At 36.3% G+C, this 21,249-nt stretch overlaps 4 protein-coding genes across 7 annotated transcripts; 3 read left to right on the top strand and 1 right to left on the bottom strand.

Moving 5' to 3' along the window:
* LOC109703526 (protein PHOSPHATE STARVATION RESPONSE 2-like) lies at positions 618 to 4,776 on the bottom strand. Of its 2 annotated transcripts, none has more exons than XM_020224161.1 (8): positions 4,550 to 4,776; positions 3,113 to 3,715; positions 2,562 to 2,772; positions 2,120 to 2,196; positions 1,997 to 2,036; positions 1,706 to 1,763; positions 1,474 to 1,543; positions 618 to 1,190 (listed from the first exon to the last, which is right to left on the bottom strand). In XM_020224161.1, exons 2-8 carry the CDS (start codon positions 3,641 to 3,643, stop codon positions 951 to 953), a joined length of 1,227 nt encoding a protein of 408 aa, XP_020079750.1. In that variant the 5' UTR covers positions 3,644 to 3,715; positions 4,550 to 4,776; the 3' UTR covers positions 618 to 950. The 2 variants fall into 2 exon arrangements, with proteins under 2 accessions (XP_020079750.1, XP_020079752.1); XM_020224163.1 differs by having other exon boundaries at positions 1,706 to 1,754.
* On the top strand, positions 11,912 to 14,520 carry LOC109729028 (60S ribosomal protein L23). Its single transcript, XM_020259640.1, has 4 exons — positions 11,912 to 12,021; positions 12,349 to 12,633; positions 13,660 to 13,701; positions 14,241 to 14,520. Exons 1-4 carry the CDS (start codon positions 12,009 to 12,011, stop codon positions 14,321 to 14,323), a joined length of 423 nt encoding a protein of 140 aa, XP_020115229.1. The 5' UTR covers positions 11,912 to 12,008; the 3' UTR covers positions 14,324 to 14,520.
* Positions 15,016 to 18,432, top strand: LOC109729027 (nicotinamide/nicotinic acid mononucleotide adenylyltransferase). 3 transcript variants are annotated; one of them, XM_020259638.1, is made up of 10 exons: positions 15,016 to 15,228; positions 15,406 to 15,479; positions 15,572 to 15,657; positions 15,753 to 15,836; positions 16,008 to 16,092; positions 16,440 to 16,516; positions 17,188 to 17,289; positions 17,430 to 17,488; positions 17,914 to 18,015; positions 18,120 to 18,432. In XM_020259638.1, the coding sequence occupies exons 1-10, from the start codon at positions 15,137 to 15,139 to the stop codon at positions 18,184 to 18,186; spliced, it is 828 nt and encodes a 275-aa protein (XP_020115227.1). In that variant the 5' UTR covers positions 15,016 to 15,136; the 3' UTR covers positions 18,187 to 18,432. The 3 variants fall into 3 exon arrangements, with proteins under 3 accessions (XP_020115227.1, XP_020115226.1, XP_020115228.1); XM_020259637.1 differs by having other exon boundaries at positions 15,017 to 15,228; positions 16,437 to 16,516; XM_020259639.1 differs by having other exon boundaries at positions 15,019 to 15,228; positions 16,437 to 16,516; positions 17,914 to 18,054; positions 18,140 to 18,432.
* LOC109729029 (60S ribosomal protein L37-3-like) lies at positions 18,996 to 20,945 on the top strand. Its single transcript, XM_020259641.1, has 4 exons — positions 18,996 to 19,159; positions 19,272 to 19,407; positions 20,190 to 20,291; positions 20,648 to 20,945. Exons 1-4 carry the CDS (start codon positions 19,157 to 19,159, stop codon positions 20,701 to 20,703), a joined length of 297 nt encoding a protein of 98 aa, XP_020115230.1. The 5' UTR covers positions 18,996 to 19,156; the 3' UTR covers positions 20,704 to 20,945.

Here is a 21,249-nt window from a genome sequence, read left to right as displayed (position 1 = left end):
AAAGGAGATCCAAGAACATTTTATTTACAAGCTCCTCGTGACACATTTTATTTACCCATTAGATTATCCCTATCTAATGGGTGTTCTCTGGCAGGCCAAAAAGGTGCTAAAAGTAAATATTCTCATAAATAGTATTACCTGAAAATTAATTATCCACCAATAAACAGCACTAAATTGAGAAAGGATCTTATTTTCAGTCTAACTTTGGTCTTTTGTTGTAATCCCAAAAGGCCAAAAACAAAAACAAAAAAAGTGGCTGTACAAATTTCTGAACCTTTATAATATCCTTATGCTGACTGAAAATTGTAAAGACATGTAAGAATTTTGAATTAGAACTGAGCATGATCTGCGCGGGGCGAGCCTGATATTTGGCTGAAAATCTTTCGGTTGGCCCTGGTCCGTCCTGGCCTGGCACGGATATTTCTGGCCTTCAATTTTAAGGCCCGACGCGACCCACAAAACCGCGTAGGGCTTTTAACAGCAAATTCATCTGTCTACAGTTGATGATGCCATGAGTATGAAATCATCCTTCTGAAAAGTGAAAATAGATATGCAGTTGGGGGGCTGCAGTTTCTTCTCTGGTTTCCTGTAACAATATGCATATTTTGGAGAAATAGTTTACAATAGGAATTGCCTCAGCAGAATTGATCAGTAAAGTATGGTCACTCACTACAAATTAAACCTTTAAATCCCTAATCCCTTTTATTCACAGAATAGTATACATCCAACCATCCATTACAAATATGAATCATTAATTTCTGCATAATTTAGGCCTGCTCATCATCTCAGAATTCTATTTTTGGTATCCATTTCCTGAGCATGTCTAGAAGTCCAATATTCTGAGGGGAAAAAAGGAGAACCATCTGCCAGCATGATTTGGTTAGTCAACTTGCTCGTCAATCTGCATAGCACTTCTCGACTTCTTGAACAGTATGGAGTGAAAATCAACACTAGATTTTACCATCGTCATTTTTGGGCATTTTATTTTTAGATACTTCTTCTGCTGCCCCTTTATCGTGAAGGTGATTCTCTGTTTCAGAATGATCTTTTTCAGATATTTCCATCCTGTCAATAGGAATCTCCAAACTAGCCGATTCCTTAAGCTTGTGGATACTCTTGTTTTGATTCTCAAACATCATCTGAAGATATCTCCCTTGTTCTTCTATTTGCAACTGCAGTTTTCTCTGAATCTGTGGGGGAAGGAAATCACAAGAAATTAACTTACTTTACCAACTTACATATGTGGTCTTTGACTAATTAACTTGCTTGTATGTGCATAAGACAAGGTGGAGAAAATTCAGAGAAGATCTGAAGATCTATCAGGAAATGAATACATTACACCGAAAAAAAAAAAATTAGTTGTTGTTGCAGGATCTGTTCAAATTTTAGTAGATCTGAAGAGTAAACTCCGTGTGTTTATATATCAAAACCAAGAAGGTTTTAAATTCCAGGTATTTAGCTTATCTTGAATACCTCAAGCTGCTCATGAAGTTGTTTCTGGACTTCCATCTGGACCCGCAATGCCTCATTGATCTCCGTAACTCTGCAAATAAAAGACATGTCTCAGATACTGGGAACACATTACACGTATAATTACTTGAGTGAATCTTCAAGGAGGGTTGTGTTTTCTGAAGATGTAGAAAAACCTGTTCTATACAATGCGATCCAGATAAGAAAAGTGAATATTTAAGAAAGATCAACTTACGTCTTCAAATCTAGAGACTTTGTTTCTTCAACTTGGATGACCCTCTGTTCTGATGTTCCTAGACACGAAAGAGAGAAAAATCAGGATTGTTATACTCCGTAAACCTTAACAATTTGACAGAAATAACAAAAGAATGCTATATCTTTGATTTGAGTGGCCATATTTCAACATATATGCGCGCACTAATCGGGGAGTAATAAAAGAGTATGTATTCTTTACATTGACATACTCAAGACAAGTAGTAATAATGTAGTACTGAAAGCATTGATAAACGGTAAATCATCGACTAACCTTCTGATGATTCTGGCTTATATCGAGCTGTTCGATATTTCTGCAGCGTAAGAAGGAACATCAGGAAGTAATCAAGCTAGAAAACTTACATATTCTACATATTAAAAGGGACAAAATATCAACCTGAAGGTGGCTTTTCACATGGTATATGGTCAAACCTTCAACCTTCATCAGCTTCAGTACACCCTTAGGAGTTGCTTCTGTGAAGTCAAAGCAAGGCGCTTGAGTGCTATGAGTTAACAGAATATAACTAAATAAACTACGTGCCCATTGGGCCTAACTTCTGGAACAGCTTCTCCAGAAAGTAGAAGCTTTTAGAGACGAAGCACTCAGCTAACAAATTGTCTAGAGCTTCCACTGCAACTTGAAAAACTAAAAATGAGCTATTGGGCACCAAGAGGAGAAGCTTTGATTCAAAGTTTTTTGCCTCTGCTAAAGCAAAGAGGCCGTAGAGGAGGTTCTAGAGGAAGAGCTATCAAAGCTTCTTTAAGCATCTCTACTCAAAGGATACTCCCAGGTAAAACGAGCCCCTAACATTGAAAAAATAGAATAACTAGTTACCTACTTTCACTACCACCAAGCTGGTTTACGGCTTCTACAAAGCGCTCATGGAGTTCCGGCGTCCACCGCATACGTGCCTTGATGGGAGCAGCAGTTGCAGAAGATGAGGGACTAGCAACAGCTGAAAGATCATTGGAATTGGAAGGAACTGATGGATGAGTTTGTGGATGGTGAACTGAGAAGCTTGTAGGTGCCTGATCTGCTGGAAGAGCTACCTACAGAAGACGGTTTTGCATGCGTATAAGTGCAGTTTGTAGTAGCGATAACTGACTAATGGTTGCTGTGTCAAATAAAAACTAACAAAAGCCAGCTCTCAAGAGGAAAAATGCTCTAGCAATTAGGAAATCATATTAAGCATCAATTCACACTGGTGTGCAAGTAATTCGCCTTTTTTTTTGACAACTATTACAACCAATCCTCAAGTTTTTTTTTAACACAAACTGGTTTCAAAAGTGCTAGATATACAATACTTTTACTTCCCAAACAATATATGTAAATGATACCGAGAAAAAGAATGCCTTCGAAAAATCAATATCAAAAGTGCAAGTTAAATACCTCAGGCTTAGATTCGGTGGTGTTTGTATCACCCTGAAGCTCTCCCCAGTTTCCGTTCATAAAATCCATCAAATCTGACCACTCGCTTTGCTTATTAATCTCATCAGAGGCCATAACATTAACGCCATGGCTTAAATTGTTACCAAAATTGGGATTATCGGGATAATCAAGTACTCTTTGAAGAGGCTCTGGATGCCATGCAAGTTCAGTGGATTCTTTTGGATAATTACTCACTGAAGGTTGATCTGTTCCTGGATATGATGAGTATGACGATGGATATGAAGCATTAAAATTAGATGATTCTGAAATATACGCTGCATCCAAATCCGATGACGGTAATGGCCCAAAAATCCCATTGTTGGATACAAAAGGAGTTTGAACTGGGTTCACAGGGTTGCTTCTAAGCTCTCTTTCGAGAAAAAACGATTGAGAATCCAGCGTTTTCGGATACCTCTCTTCGATAGGGGAAGGTATAATGGGCAATGGTGAGGAAACAGACCCAGTTATTCTTTGATTATGGAATTGGTTCATATTTGATTTTCGCGCTGATAAGAATAATCCAACCCAATACCTTCATGCACTGCTTCACTCAATCCTCTTGACCTACAAAAAGACATTGTGCAGTTAATGTAGATGTGTACAACTCTTTCGGTTCAATAAGGCGTACAAATTCTATTTAGAGTTACGTTTTTTTAACTAAGAAGATGAAGTTAAGGAAATAAAAAATTAGATATGATTATGCAAGAGCACTGCAAGATGCTTTGGAGGATGCAGACCATCAATTGAAGTGCAGTAGCAACCTTAAGCACTAATAACAAAGCGAAACAAAAACATGAAGAGAGAAAAAAAGATTGCTACTGCACAAAAACTATTTAGCATGGAATTTTTGTTACTATCACATGTTAAACACTCACCAAAACCAAATACAACATATTTACTTCCTCATTAATCCAATACCACTAAAGAGGACATCAATTTTTGGGTCCTAATTCCTAATCAAATGAATAGTACAGCAAATCAAAGAGAATTGAGGAATTTTTTTTAAAAAAAAGAGAAAAATCGTCGATGAAGCTCATCCAATTCCATTATTTATAGCAAAAGAACCACAACATATCAAAATCAAATCGTAAAAATCCAAACTTTGGTCTCCCAATTCCTTCTCTATCCTAACCAAATAATCCACCTCTTTTATCACTTCAATTGATTGAAAACACGATAGGCGAAAAAAAGGACAAAAAAAAACTTTGCGGATAATCATAAAAGACATTCACAAGGACACCCCCAATTTGATTGGTTCCGCCGCACAACAACCAAAAACAAAAGCTAGAATCGAATTGGGTATTCCTTATTCTCATCCAAAACCCCAAAACCAATCCCAAAACTCCTTTTTTTCCCATCAACCACCAAAAATCCGAGATGGGCTTCTCAAATTCTCACCTCTCAACGATCGGAGAAGGGGATTTGGGCCTCGAATCAATCGTTCACAAATGCAACAATCGATGATAAAGATGCGAACTTTGGTAGAGGGATTCGTCGTAGGGACGCGTTGAGAGGATGAGGAGGAGGAGGAGGAGGCGCTGTGAGATGGAAAATATTCGGGGGTCTCCCATTTCCATCTCAGCGTCCAAAACAAGTAAAAGCCAAGTAATGTAATGTAATGGAATTCAGGGATTTTAAGCCAACGAGAAATAAAAGTACATTACGTATCTCCACTATTTTATTTTCATATCCAGTATTTTTCTTGTATTATTGTTTAAAATAAAGATTAGATAGATTTATTTGGGAGTACGTATCTTAAACTTGCAAGTTACTGCAATATTTGTTCAGAAAACTTGGGCTTAGCTCTCCATTTATTTGTTCAGAAAAATTGGGCTGTAAATTGGTCTCTAATCTGATNTATATATATAGCGCGGCTGGGGTACGATCGATAACACGAAATATTTAGTGCTATCAAATTTTCTGCCGTTAGATTTACCTTTTTAATCATTTTCATCCGTTCGATTATACTATTCAACCAACCAAGCACTCAATCCTAGAGAACCCACATCATTCTAACCGCACATCTTTTAATACAAAGACAGAAAACTTAGTACCGAGTCATTGGTGCTATTAATAGTATTCCAGCTTAATTTTTTATATATATATATATAGAGTGAGGCTACTATGCTATTGGAAGCACGGAGCCTTCCGTGCTTCCAGCTCGTTTTTGATGTTGCGACTTTCAAATTGTCGATCGGCTCCGTTAAATTCGATCTGGAGTATTTGGAGTACTTAGGAAATAAATTTTATGATTTTACGATATCATTTGCCTAGTGAACGAAGGGGCTCAAAATCAACGGCTGAAAATAAAAATCTTACAAATGTAATAATATGACATTAAAAATTTAAATCAAAGATATTGATCTTGTTTTATATAGTATAAAGAATTTTCTATCAAAATTTCACATGATTTGGATATTTCTACACCGTTAAACTTGCAAACGGCTCACTACGGTTATTGAAATTTGTTGATTTTGAGTCCATTCGATCACTAGGCAAATGATTTGGTAGCGAAGTTATTCATCACGTAATTAATTATACAACTTCCGCTTAATTTGAGTTGTTATCTTTTGTTGAATGTTTTGCAGGTAAGAGGCATTAGTAAGCAAAATTAGGGAGAAAAGTAAGAACATTGCAAATTAGCACAAGTCAAATCATTTATTATTATTATTATTATTATTATTATTATTATTTTGGATATAATACAAAGAGGATAAGCTTATATTGACAATGACATTGCGTTAAATCGTTTAATCCACTTCATATCTTGCGTCTACTAATTTATCTTCAAATGATTTATTTCAAAATTTTTATTTTATCTTGTATTTGTCAAATGGGTCAGGTTCGATTTGATATATATTTTGGATCCAGGTTTGTAAATAACTTAAAGCCCAGGGAGTTTTGTGTAAAATAGGAGCATTTGCCTACGTGGCACAATGGTTTAGGATTACAAGTTTGTGGGCCACGACTTTGTACCTCCTAACGCGAAATCCAGGTTCGTAATTTGTCTAATTTCTATTATTAGAAAATTTATTTGTGAAAAAAGAAAAGTTATTTGCACTTTTGCCCCTTTTGGTCTACATTATTTTCTATAGATACCTAAACAACATAAATTAAACATATTTTGTAAATTAATAACAAGGATTCAACGGATCTCTACCGAAATAGTGTTCAAAATTTATACGATACTAATTAAACCATCCATCTCCACCTTGTAATAGTTTTCGTCTACAGATAAATGACTTGACTAAACGATGCAAAAGAATTTTCTATATAGCAGATCAGCAGAGAATTTTCTCGTGATCTTTCTATCTTCTCTATCTAGAAAAATCGACGTAAATGTTGTGTGATAATTAGCCGATAAATAAATTGTAAATCTTAATCCTTCTACAAAGCGCAGATCCTTTGATGTTTAAAAAATAAATAATACAAATCGTCAGCCTTTTGCCAGTTAAACATTAATAAAAAGCAATTCAAAATCGTCCACGTATGTACTTATTTATTTGTTTGGAGAATGGTTGGAGTGTTGCTCCTCCTTTAATTATGATTAGTGGGTGATTAATTATAAACTTTGCTATTTTTTATATTTCGTGTATGTGAATCTAATAATGCAAGTGTGTTGTTTAATACATGATCTACAATAGTATCTTTCTCTGTTAAGTAATCAACTTTAGTCAATTGTTCGTATAATGAGCGAATACTTTTACTAAACAGAAATGAATCGACCAGTAATATGAGATTGTTAATAGCAAGAAAAATGTCAAACAAGTGGTTATATGGTTCTATTCACGAGGATTAAAATTTCAACAATATTAGATATTTTTGTATGTAATACAATGAATTTATGTTTATGACACCCCACATCAACTACAACTGGAAAATAGCCTCAAATAGCTTACACTGTATCAGTTTCTCTATCAGTTCTTTATTTAGGATCTAAGAAATCAAAATAGGCAAACTATATGGGGTAATCTTTATGTATATATGTCAAACCTAACCTTCATTAAAGAAAATGAGCAAAAGAATTGTTTTGGGGACTTTAATTTATCATTAAATTGTTAACGTAAATTGCTATATAATGTCTATGAACAATCCCCCACAATAATGTACTTAATATGGAATAATTGATTGAGACCCATTAAAGTCCTTCAAACTCCAAATTCTTAGTTTGTGGGAATCTGATTAGGCGCAACTTTTCTTTACTTGGGGAACTGAAATATAGTAATTATTTGCACTTCTTGTATATTATATATTATATAATCTATATCTATATCTATATCTATATCTATACATTATTCTCCCAAAAAAAAGCCACGTGGCGGAGTTTCCTTTCTTTAGCGAAACCAACTTTTCGGCTTCCCTTCACCTATAACATCTAATTAATAGTCCACTAAGCTTAACCTAACCCTTCGCCATTCCTATACACATAACGTCGCCTTCCCTCCACCTATAATATCTAATTCTTCCCTCCACCAATAACATTTAATTAATAGCCCACTCACCTTAATCAAACCCTTCGTCTTTCCTACAAATATAATGTTTAATTAATAGTCCACTCATCTTAATTCAACCCTTCACCTTTCCTACAAATATAACGTCTAATTAATGGTTCACCTACTTTAATCCTAATCTAAACAGTAAATCGTAGAAACCTACGAAAAGCCCAATTCTCTTCTTCTCTATTTTCTTTTCCTTCTCCATGAGCTCCGAGGCTAAGATCAAGAACGTTATGTAGATGGAGTATAAGTTTGCACGCTGCATCGTCGAGCTTAGTGTTACCATCTTCATCAAATCGAGCTTTCCTTCAAATTTCAGGAGTTATTTTAAAAGATTAATGTATTCTTTATGTTGTATCGTTGAAATTTCTTAGATAGTTTTATTCAGTTTTTTTAAGTTTTTTTTATTTGCATGGTATTCAAACTAATGTGTTTGTTATGTTGAAGATTTATTATTTTTTCTTTTTCTATCCTTTGTTTTTTATTTTTTTTTCTCAAAAGTAAAGTTCTGTATTATATTTACTGTATTTGGTTGTGTTAGGTTGTATATCTTTTTGTCTCTTAAAAATTTATTATATAACTTTTCATATGCTTTTTTTTTTTTTTCTATTTTCATGACTTTTTTTATTAACTGATATAAGCTGTTTATAAAATTAGATTGATATATGATCTAAAAAGGTCTTCATTTTCTTGAAGGGATAAGTATCTTAGCTTATATAGAAAATGAAGGAATAAAAATATAACTTATACAAAAAAAGTTTAACTCTTTGATTGTTTTGATTTATAAAATGTTAATTTTTATTAGATTTTTTATCTAAATCTCTCCCAAATAGTATGTCATTTTTCGTCTCAATAGGTTAACATACTTATTATCTTTCTATGAACATTTTGTTACTAATCAACTTTAGCAAATTAATATACTTTTACAAGAAGCCAATATACTTGGACTATCTTGATTTTTAAAATAATAATAAATTTTTGATATATTAGTTAGACACTAAATTTATTTTAATAGTATTTATCCGTCGCAACGCACGGATTACTACACTAGTATTGTTTGATAAAGTGTTATTTGAGAAATATTGTTAGTAAGAGCACTATTTTTCGAAATTTTTTTAATAGCTTCATTATACAGCAGAATCAGAAGCTCTAGAACAGATCTTAAAGTTTTATTCATGACTCATCTCATCTTTATCCACACCTCCTCTGCGTTATTCTTTGAAAGGGGCCAAGCCAATGTTTCTCCATAGATAGTTGCATACGAAAGGGACATGTGAGATCCCAGATAATTTGTTATATAAGATATAATAGGACTAAAAGTGGGATCGTTGGCGCAAAACTCGAGCTGTTAGAAATACGCAACTAATTCACTTAAAGCGTATAGATTCAGCGCTCACGGGTCTCGATTGTGACTTGGCCCACCCAACCTTACGCCATTTCGATTATGACTCAGCCGAACATGGCCTCCCGCCACAGAGAGGAATACTGGCCCATTTAAGCCAACAACTCTCCCTCCAACATCTGAACACATTTACAGTATGCGGGAATCGAACATGTGGCCTCTGGCTCAGATATCACTTGTCGAATCGTTGCCACTAACCGTTAATCCAAAAAACTCGAACTATTAGAAATACACAACCAATTCATTTAAGAGGTACAAATACAGTGCCGACGGGTCTCGATTATGACTCGGCCTATCCAGCTTTACGCCATTTCGAACATAACTCGATCCAATATGGCATTCCGTCACATGATAAAATGCTGGCCGATTTAAGCCAACATAAACTTCTTAATCCGGTTATAACATTTTGGACGGTGGTTAAGTCCAAAAGATTAAAAAAGTTAAACATATTAGGATCAGAGTAGTCTAAGAATAGATGACTCTTTAGGAAGTGGGGCGTCGGGCGACATTAATTATACAAAAAGAGTATCAAATTGCTTCTTCTTTTTTTTCTTTTTTTTTTGGGGAACCTTGTAAGCGACCATAACATTGCTCCATTAGCATTTGTTATCAATCCTGTTTTTTAATGTGAAAATAACGTTTTATCTAGCCCATCCAGCAATTTCTTTTTACTCAGGCAAAGCAATAGGAGTACTAATATAATTTTACATTGGAAAAAAAATATACATATAAAAGTTGAATCCACTAATCAGTTCCTAGATGTGCAAGAGCAACAGAGGACAAAGAAAAGAGAGGGAGTAGAAAAGGAAAAAATCAAAGAAAAAAAGTTTTTTTTTTTTTGCGTTCGAATCCTTGTTAAGAGCAAGCATAGATTTCAGTATAATTATAGTATAATCTTAGTTAGATTTCAGTAATAATCGAACTAAGTTTGTCGTTTGAGAATTTTAGATTAATCGACATGAACACAATTGCTGCTGCTGAAAACAATCATTTTTAAGGATTCAAATATAAGTACAATCTCATAATTAAGCTTGGTCCTAGGAAGAGCCTTTTCGACTAATCTTCTAATATCAACAAAAACTAGGCACTCAACATGTGCCACAAAAGGAAAAAAAATCAAAAGGAAAAAGAAAAGGTCCTTTGATTAATTAGTTCGAAGGCCCTTTAACTTCAACTGCTATATATCTTTCAAAGATGATCACGAAGATAACCGTCGTCGAAATTCTGCGAGTAGCTCTCGGCGTCGTATGCGAACCTCGCGCTCCTCCTTCGCGAAGATCTCATTGCTTGCCTCCACTGGAGCCTCAGCTTCCACACCACTTGCCTCACAAGAGTAACTTCACTCTCTCCTTTACTTAATCTCTTAGCCCAGTTCATGGCATGCACCTTCCTTTTCCCTCCAACACTAATCCAACTCATCATTTTTGTCAATCCCTCTCTCTCTTTGTTCTCAATGGTTTTAGCTTTGGTGTTGGGTGTGGATGCATATATATATATATAGAGAGAGAGAGAGAGAGAGTCAAAGAAGCAAAGTGACAAGCACAAGAAGAGGTTTTTGAGTATTTTAAGCATCATTTTGATTGTGTCCTCGCAGATGATGCGTGTCAAATTCCTATTGGGCAGTAGGGGGATAACAAAGGACCAACAAAAATGTGTGTGTGTGTGTTAGTGGAGTCATCCATGGCTGCATAAGCTTTTTGGTCAGACCCTCAGCAAAAGTTGGGTGAGGTGATAAGGTAGAATCTCTTTAATTTGCTTTTACCACCTACCAAGTTGATCATACTTTAATTTGAAGTGGACAAATTGCCCCACTAGTCCTTGAACTTTAGCTGAGTTTCCTTTTGCTCTTTAATTTGAAGTTTTCCTTGTTTAGATTGGTCCATCCGTGTGTGTACATGCAACGTGAATTCATTGGAATATCATCCATCTCGTACTTTCAATTCAACAATCTATTATTCTTATAATTATACAGATACACCGCACATCAAAATTTTTACAGATCAAAGTAGGTTTAATCAAAAATTAAGAAACTAGCCAGTTCTATTGACAATTTGTAAAGTTTGATGAGGGCTTTAAAAATCTGAGCGAGGTGCTTCATCACCCATCCATAATCCCCTTTCGTTCTTTTTTTTTTTTTTTTTTTTTTTTTTTGTGATGGGGGGAACTCTAGAAAATTTTGAAATAAAAATGGTGGCTTTTGGCATTTTGTAGGGGTTACAGAGAAGAGGCAAATGTAATCTTCACTTTATTATCAGAGAGGCAGAGTCAAATTGAGATTACGATTCCCCAAAAGATGTTACATCTTAAGCCCACCGAAGGGGATCTTTTTTGTAGGCATCATCTGACGAGGATTGCATCAGCACCAACTCATCAGTCAATTCTTTCCCCACTTTGCATCCGGTGCAGATTAATAATTCAGAATAAAATCATAGAATATTTAAGATGTACAACTTGTCTAGTACTGCTGTGATGCATAATATTATTTAATAAAATGTTGTTTGAATATTATTATTATTATTATTAGTTAAACCACTATATTAAAATCCCTTCACTGGCTCTTTATTGCGAGCAAATAAAAAACTTTGGCTGTGTAACATCATTTGTAGAAAGTGCTTAAATAGAGTTGTTTGGAGAAATACTAAGATTGTTTTTTTTTTTTTTAATACTTTTCGAGCTAATATTGCTAGAGGATTTGCTTTTACTAAGCCCGGCCCATTTACTAAATCGGCCTTGTCCATAATCAACCCACATATGATCACACTATAAATGGGCCTATATCGGGCCCAGGCCCTATTCCAACCCCATTCTCAGGAAGGTTCAAGGGCGAAATGGTAATTTCGCTGCTCAATACCGCTACAAACCCTAGATCGCAACCCATATATAAAATGCCCAATCGCCACCGCGGCGCCTCCGATCTCGAGCAAGCTGCGGCGTTCGCGGATCTTCTCCGTCTCCGAAGATGTCGAAGCGAGGTAACGAAGCTTTCTCTACGCCCTTCTCCTTTGTCTCTTCCTCCTCTTGAGATTTAGGGTTTCGCGATCGGATTCTTAGCTGTGAATCAACTTCGATCGCAGTAATCTCATTTCACTCCTAAATCTCGTCAATCATGCATTTAGGTTTTTTACGATTTCTAAGATATCGCAGAAACTGTTGCTGCGAAGCATCCCTAGAGTTGAATCGTCTTTGAAATGTTAGATCGGCAAACGCCTCCATCTCTGTTTGTAGTACGTTCAATTTCATGCTATCATCTCTGTAAAGTGAACCGTGTACATGAATTTGCACTTGATTTGGATTTTTAGGGCGCGGAGGTTCGGCCGGAAACAAGTTCCGGATGTCGCTGGGTCTCCCGGTGGCGGCGACGGTGAACTGCGCCGATAACACGGGCGCGAAGAACCTCTACATCATCTCCGTGAAGGGGATCAAGGGACGCCTCAATCGGCTCCCCTCGGCGTGCGTCGGTGATATGGTGATGGCCACCGTGAAGAAGGGGAAGCCCGATCTTAGGAAGAAGGTGATGCCCGCCGTCATCGTGCGGCAGCGCAAGCCCTGGCGCAGAAAGGATGGTGTCTACATGTACTTCGAAGGTATCATTTATCTCTATATTAAGTTCTCACTATTTGTATTATTGTGTTAGCTAGCTTCGAATAGATTAATTGTAAATTTGAAAGTATCTGATCGTCGATAATCTCTTGTTACTTATTCTTATCATGTTGTTCGTAATTGTGTAACTTATGTTGTTGCCTTGACTATGAAGAGGTGCCTAATCTTCAATAATTTTGCATGAAGTGTTTATTTTCAAGACTTCAACATGAAATTGTTGATTACTTGACAGGCTAGGCTATTACTGTTGCGCCAAGCATTGACATTTGGAACTTAGAAGTGCACTATAGTAGTATCACGATGTGTCTACTATATAGTCCCTCAAAATATTTTACGTGGTAATTTTTGTTGCTAAAACCATTTTGAATCACTACTGAGTACCTTCGTTTTATTCTACTTAGTTTATTACTTGTCAGCAGGAGTTGATCTTGTTTAACCTGGTTATGCAAGTAATGTAGTTCGTGTCAACATTGGCAGAGTGGTATCATCTCTTGTTTAATTTGGTTATGCTGTGTAATCTAGTTCATGACTTTGGTAATGACCTTTTGGGAGTATTGTCATGTTATAAATTACTTGATTATGCCTTATGGTCTTTGTTTGTTCTTGATGCATTAGTTGCTTCCGCTTAGGAAAAGTAAGCTCGGTTAGGTCTTTGTCAGAGCAGTTCGTAAATTTACTGTAGCCGGAATTAAACAGCTAGATGTCTCGTTATTATTTCTTCATGTTAGATATTAATAGTTAGATTATTGACTGTTTGATGGTTCTATTGGTTCACATTGTGCAATAAATATTTTATAGTAACAAATCATTGAAGAAAAATGGGTGACTGTTAATAGTTTTGGTGCTATGTAATTTCCATAGTTCATACTCTTGTCGGCTTCAGTTTCTTCTCCTCTGGACAGAGCTTCTCATGTTTTACAGTGTCAAAGCTCTAAAATCTTATGTTCCCTCTAATTATATACAAATATTCGTCTAATTAGGACTTTAATATTCCTTTTTTTTTTTGGTAGATAACGCTGGAGTTATCGTGAACCCAAAAGGAGAAATGAAAGGTACGTTGCATAACATTCCTTATCATGTTATTTCAAAATAAATTTCTCATCTAACAAATGCTTGCTCTTGTAATTTTCTTTGTTCTGTAACTTAAATTTAAATGGAATACCTGTCTCTTTTATCTACTGTTTGGGACATCCAGCGGTTCCTCTTTTCTCGATTGAGCCAATAGCTAACCTCCAGACCTAATTTCAGCTTTCACAAGTGGGGGTACTTGCCCCCAATTTGATGAGCCTCTGAAGCAGCCCCTTGTTTGGGCTCTTCTTACTTCTTTACTCTTTCCCTTTGTTCAATCCAAGTTACTCCACTTCTTATGTCTCCACCTTTCCCATATTGGTCATTTTCTAGCTGCAAAAGATCATTAACCTTTTAGGTCCAAAAAAGAAGAGTAATAAAGGTTTTATTTTATTTTACTGTCAATTTTCATTCTCTAGGTTCGCACTGACTAATTCTATTGCATATATCTTTATTCCTTGAAAACATTCATATGACGCTGTTCCACTGTTGTCAACAACTTCTTGTGGTGGTTCTTCTGCAGGATCTGCGATCACAGGACCCATCGGAAAAGAGTGTGCTGATCTGTGGCCCAGAATTGCAAGCGCAGCCAATGCCATCGTGTAGCGCTGCTACCATGCGGCCACCTGCATTATCTTAGGATTTTTATTTTGATTTTTTTCCTTTTTCCTTTCTGTTTTGGATGGCCTTTAAATTTTGTAATGCTAGGTTTATTCTACTCTCTGGACTGGTTTTGGTTAAGTTTGTGAACCTTGGCTTTTGTATTCCATTTTTATATTCCTGAACCTTTCAGTTATGTTTTATTTTGTGTCTCATTCTACGTCTGGGGAAAAGGTTTATCATCATGCTCATGGTTTCCAGTAACACATATTTTCGCTTTGTGGTCTTTTGCGTTTGCAGCGGTTCAACACGCCAGCAAATCTAAAGCAGATTTGTGTTTACGCCGATTGATTGTTCTCCCCAACATGCGCCATCATCATTTAGGATTTGTTTAGAAGCTGGTTAAATGTGTGGAAAATTCTATATTCTATTGCTGGTGCCCAACAACTCGCTCTGTGCATGATGTTCTGAACGAATACGAGGCAATCCACATCGAATTTTTTTCCACGTTCTCCTTTAGCAGATTTCATAATTATTCTTTTGATTCGTTGTTGGTTGCTCGAAATTTATTTGTTTCTGAAGTAATTAAAATTATCAAATCTAATTAAACAACTAACATATCCAGTAAAGTTTTACTGAAACTAACGTAACTTACACGGAAAAAAAAAAAAAAAAGTTCGCAAAGATAAAAAATAGTAATTCTCATGCTTCCAAAACTCCTTAACCGCTCGCTAACGGGCCCGATCGCCGTCTTTCTCCCTCTCCTTTCGTAGGGTTTTTGTCGCCATTGATCTCTAGAGGAGCTCGCCTCCCCTGAGGATGGATGCGGACTCCGACGTTCCCCTCCCGATGAATAAGCTATCCCTTCATCTCCTTCACGAACCCGACGCCCCCTCCGCATCCACTCCCAGGTTCTTCGCCTCTCCCCGATCACTTAGGATTGCTAATCACAGCTATATGATTCCAATTATCTGGATGCTTACGATCCTGAGTTCATTTTTAAGTCGCAATTGTTTTGGATTTCCACAAAATTGCAAAGCTGATGCTAAATTCCTTTCCGAGTGTTTATGCTTTGATGCTGATTTCAGGGAGCGCATCTTTGTTGTTTTGGTGGCATCAGGAAGTTTCAATCCTCCAACTTATATGCACTTGCGCATGTTTGGTAGGTTTCATAAAAGCACTTACTTTCTATTGAATGATGTTTTTCTTTTCTTTTGAACTATTTTTACACCGTAAATTTTTATTTTTATTTAGAGTTAGCAAAAGATGCGCTAAGAGAAGCAGGGTATGTTGTACTGGGAGGCTATATGTCGCCCGTGAACGATGCATATAAGAAAAAGGTATATATGGTAACGCAATTACGATCCAATTTCGTGCTTCTTAAACCCGATGCTCGTCTCCGTAGAAGCATAACAAACATGCTACGTTTGCGTAGGACCTTTTACCAGCCACGCATCGAGTTCGGTTGTGTGAGCTTGCTTGCAGAAGCTCTTCCTTTGTGATGGTAGATCCGTGGGAGGTATTTGGAATGGCTCTTGCAATCTAATTTATGACTACAAGATCGACCTTTATTTTTTTTAAAAAAAAACATTATTCATTTTTTATACTTTTTGATGTTTTTTGGTTATTGTTTTATTTTCCTCTTGTGCGTACATATGTATGAATTACGTAACTTGAGTTATTAATACAGGCAAAGCAGAGCAGCTACCAGCGTACTTTGACGGTTTTATCTAGAATCCAAGATTCGTTGTGCAAGAGTGGCATAGTTAACCAAGGTGAAAGAAAAAAAAAAAAAAAATCAATCTCATTGTATCCACTTCATCTGAACTCCTAGTACTTTATATCCTAACTGTGTATACGTCGGAGCTGAACCGGAATATATTCATGGTCGAGAAAATGCATGATTGCCGATGCCTTTATTTTCCGTAATGCCTTTGTTAAGAAAGTAAGAGTCGTTTTTTCCCGGAGAACTAGTTTAACATGTGGTCTCTTTCGTTCAGTTCTTTCACACAAATATAAACACATCTGTATAAATTTATCAGCGCTATTCTCTAATAAATAGAAAGCATTTGTTTCTCTTCAATACAAGCTCTAAATCTTCATGAGGTGTTTATTGCAGCAGCACTACGTGTTATGCTTTTATGCGGCTCTGATCTACTTGAATCCTTTAGCATTCCTGGAGTTTGGATACCTGATCAGGTACCATTCCTGATTATAGCTTCCGATTTGAAGTCATCTTAAGCATTGTGGAAAAGCTTTGGACTATATATTTTGTTCTTCATTCAGATTGGCAAAAATGCCCGAGTTGAAACCGAACCAACTTTAAGCGAATGTTCTTTTTAACCTTGTGCGTTTTCAATCCCTGCATAATAAAAGGTTTCTTCTACCCCTAAATTGATTGGCTGCTTCAGCAACTGGAATTTCACAAATTGCATTAGCATTAGCGACATAATGATATTAAAAATTCATTTGCTTAGCTGCCCCTGACCAAATTCTCTTTAAAGTTGTCTATTCAACGATTAGACCATACAGCAGGATATTTAGTAAATTGGAATGCTTGGTATGTAAAACCAAAGAAAAATCATGTTTAAAGGCATTTAATTGTAGGCATACCGCACTGGTTCTTAGCATTATTGGCTGATATATATGAACAGAATATCCAATTTTACATGCTCTAGAGTGTCATGTTGTAATCTTCAGTTCTCCTTTATCTAGTTTTACTTATGCTGTTATTTCTGAATAGAATTTACAGTGGAAAAATGGTTTGCGAGATTCAATCACCTATTAAGTTCTTCTTTTTCTGTTTTGTTTTCTGGTGCTAGCATGATACTATAACAGGAAAATACTAATGATTCCAAATTGCATATCAGGTCAAAACTATATGCTGGGACTTCGGCATTGTAAGTATACGCAGGGAAGGAAAGGATGTTGAGAAAATAGTATCTAACAACGAAATGTTGTGTGAATATAAGGTACTCACCTAGCATAATTCTCTCATAATTGAATTGTTGTTATGTATGGTTTTCAGTGAGTAATTAACTAGTAATGGAGTTCTCAGATAAATTCCTTTTTCTTTAACCTTCTGAATACAGTTCATTTGATGCTTTTTCAGAGTAACATCATCTCAGTTGATGAGATAGTGCCCAACCAAATCAGTTCAACAAGATTGAGGTACTCTTTTAATGCCCTTGCGGGTGGAATAGTATACATGTTTAATAATGAACTTTGGAACTACAACATTAGAACTCACATGCATTTTCTGTTTGTTGCTTCATCACTTATTATAATATTAAATCCCTACTAGTCTCAATTGTCAAAGAATCTTCTTTTCTTTGTGAGATGACCAAATGGTTTCTAAATCATTTAGGACGATCATTTCGTCGTATGCCCAGGTGATAATTCAGCAAGACTGTATATTACACAATTATTTTTAAGTTGCGACACAGAAAAATTGCTAAGAGAGTTAAGATTTGCCATTATGACCAGTCCAAGCTCATATAAGCTAATAAAAAACAACTCAATTATTCGGTATGTTAGACCTTTAATAGGTTTTTCTGATTGTTGTTATTTATGAAACAATGCCATGACATTCCCAGGGAATGCATAAGGAGAGGGTTATCGGTGAAATATCTAACTCCCGATGAAGTCATTGACTACATCAAAGATCAACAACTGTATTCGAAACAAACTGAAGATTGGTAATATGCTAAGATCGTTGTAAAATAAAAGGATCACTGGTGAGTAGATCTGTTTTAAGCTGCTGCATCCCGTAATCTTTTACATGCTGTGATACTGCATGAAGGATGACTCGTCAAGTGGCAGATGTATCAAGAGGCGGCAGCGGCAGAAGCAGCAGCAACAACAACTAAAACAAGCAAAGTAAAGAGCATGGTTACGATTATTTCTGGAACTTTTTCCTTCAAGCTCATGATACCAAATTGGTGGCAATGCCACTCATATTCCGAGCTATTGTTTGCATGATTTTCTGTCCAAACTGAGAAATTTTACCAAGATGTTATTATATATATCGAGATACTTGTGTATACAAACAATTATCACCAACTTTTGAAGCTTAGGCCTCTTATAGTGACATCTAAAGCCACTAATTCATTATTTGCCTTTTGATTTTGGCCTAAATTATGAAAAAAAATTAGTGTGTTACTATGCTGTTAATTGTAGCTCAAAAGTATAGTAAACCTTTTTTGTTTACTATAAGATCATATATACTCACCAACCGTCCCTAGAGCAAGTGGCAAAGGGTTTGGTGGTTGGTACCCGAGATCCAGTTTCGAATCCTAGTTGATTCACATTTCTAGCTAAGTTTATTTCTAAATGAAATAAACGAAGCGGGTAGCGTGCTACCTATCTCTCTCAAAAAAAAAAAAATCATATATACTCAGTTATTTGGTTGGTGAAAATCAGAAATCGAAATAAGAAAAGGGGGTTTGCATTGATCAGGTTAAAAAAAAAAAGAAATTAAAATCATCGAATTGAATGTAAATTTTAAACGAAAGGATTTAATTATGCTTAATGACAAAAGTCTAAACATCCAAAAAAACACGCTTTAGGCACCTCGGGGCTCTTAGGGCATTTCAACAAGATCGATGGATCACAGCCGTCCATCGAATGTTCTAGCGTAACAACCGAGTGTGATTGCGCCACGTCATCATAAATGGCGTAAGTGCATTTCGGTAATTATACAAGTCGACGGAGGTCGGAAAAAGTGGGCTATAAGACGCTCCGCTCCCGCTAGGGTTTTCGATTCCTCCTCCTCCTCTACTACGTTAATTATCTCTTCAGAGACAAAGCAGCGGCCGCCGAGAGGAGAACGACGCGGAAATGGTAACCATCGTCGTCCCAAATCCTAACCCTAACCCTAATACGTTCCGTGGCTCTCTCTTTTGAACCCTAACCCTAGGAGTAATGTCGCCGTTTTACTCTCTACTTGTTGCAGGGGAAGGGCACAGGGAGCTTCGGGAAGCGGAGGAACAAGACGCACACTCTCTGCGTGCGGTGCGGTCGCAGGAGCTTCCACATCCAGAAGAGCACCTGCGCCTCCTGCGGATACCCCGCCGCTCGAATCCGCAAGTGTAAGCCCAACTCTTTACCGAATCCGTGGTTGGATCCTTTTCGATTCATACTGTCTTCTTCAAAATGTAGCTACTTTTCGAATCTAGTGTTCGAAATTTGGAATGGAGAGATCTGGGTATTTAGTTGTGGTGTAGTTAGCTACAAGTTTAGATTTTTATGGAAATCAGGGCTTTTGCCCCTTATTAGATCTTTTTTAGGTTAAATTGGAGAAAACTGCCTCAACTATGAACAGCCCAACCTCATCTCTTTTTGTTGACACCTACACTAACTTTTGCTTAATGTGTTTTGAGTAATTTCTGGGTATTTCATATTTAATCGCTCATTTATCTATCATCTGTTGACTGTTAACACACCTGTTTTTCTTTTGAATGAAAAAGCTATTAACTAATTGCATGTTGATGGAACTCGAAATTACTGGGCAAAATTTGATGGTGTCTCAATAAAAAGGGATAAAGTTGTAGGGCCAATAGCAAAGTGCCTATGGCTGAGGGGGTCTCTCTATGTTTTCACCGCAGAAGAGATTTTGAGTAGACGGTACAAAGATTATATTCACCTGCGATGTTCCTGCGGCGCCCAGTTGATTCAGTTCAATTCCTTCTTCTGGTTCAAAATTTGTTTTGCTTTATAGTTCCAAACAAGTCCAGATATCATAGCTTGGAGTGAAATGCATTTCAAATCTCAGCCCTGTATTTGCTTTTTATCTAAGTTTTCTTGATTTTTTTCCTGTCAACTTGTTGTGTATTTATAGCTTCTTGACATGACCTTCTACTTGCTCAAACAGATAACTGGAGTGTGAAGGCAATCAGGAGGAAGACCACAGGCACAGGAAGAATGAGGTATCTTCGTCACGTGCCTCAAAGATTCAAGAGCAACTTCAGAGAAGGTATCTTTTGTTTCTCTTTTATAGTAAATGATCTATGATGTTGGTCTATTAAGTAGAACATGCGTGGTTGTTCGGACATCTTAAATGTTTTATGATGCTACTATAGATTGTAGTTCATGTATAATCGTCTGAGACAACTCAAAATTGCATCCTTGCACACATTCTGCTTGGGCCTGACGTATAAAAAATATATTATACCTTATAACTTTGAACTCTTGAAGATCTGCTAAAACTTAAACTAGACAGTGTTTGGTTTTGTAGCTATCCTAATTTAATATTTTGTTTATGGCAGATAAAAATATATCTATGATGTAATGAGCTTTTGTCATTTTCATTGCTTGTTTTGTTTCTTCCAGGAGGCGAGGCTGTTTCGAAGAAGAGAGGAGCTGCTGCTGCTTCCGCTTCAAGCTAAGCATTGCTGATGGGAGCATTTACATTACCTTGCATCTTGCAACAACTAGAACTTTTCTTTTTGGTTGTATTATGTGGATTCTCTTTGCTAAATTAGGATGAAGGAATGTGAGTTTTGGTTTAAGTTTGCCGCGGCTTTTTAGCTGTTGAATTTTATTTATCTTAAAATGAGGAGAAAGTTTTTGACTTTCATTGCCATTGGATATCCTTTTAATTGCCTGCTTGAGTGAGTTCCTTGTGTTACTTCCACCTGTTTTCTTCTGGTAAGTGTACTAAAGCTGGTGCAACTGAATCAATCTCTTCTCAATTTTTTCCATTAATCCTTTCACCCTCTTGATCAGAGTCTCTGAAATTCTGAATGCTTGTTTGGGTAAAGTTTTAAAGCTTTAGCTGTTATAGGAAAGCTCAAATGGGCTTCGTGTACCCAATAATCAGCTCTTATTTGAAGCTTCAGTTCAGTTTTTATTAAGCATATTAATGAAAAAGCCATTAGAGGTTTTATCAATAGTTTTATTTACGCGGTAATTTTGTGTACTCGAAAAGGCCT

Source organism: Ananas comosus, linkage group 25, assembly GCF_001540865.1.
Source record: "Ananas comosus cultivar F153 linkage group 25, ASM154086v1, whole genome shotgun sequence".
Taxonomy (NCBI): Eukaryota; Viridiplantae; Streptophyta; class Magnoliopsida; order Poales; family Bromeliaceae; genus Ananas; species Ananas comosus.
This window is presented reverse-complemented; position numbering and strand designations above follow the sequence as displayed.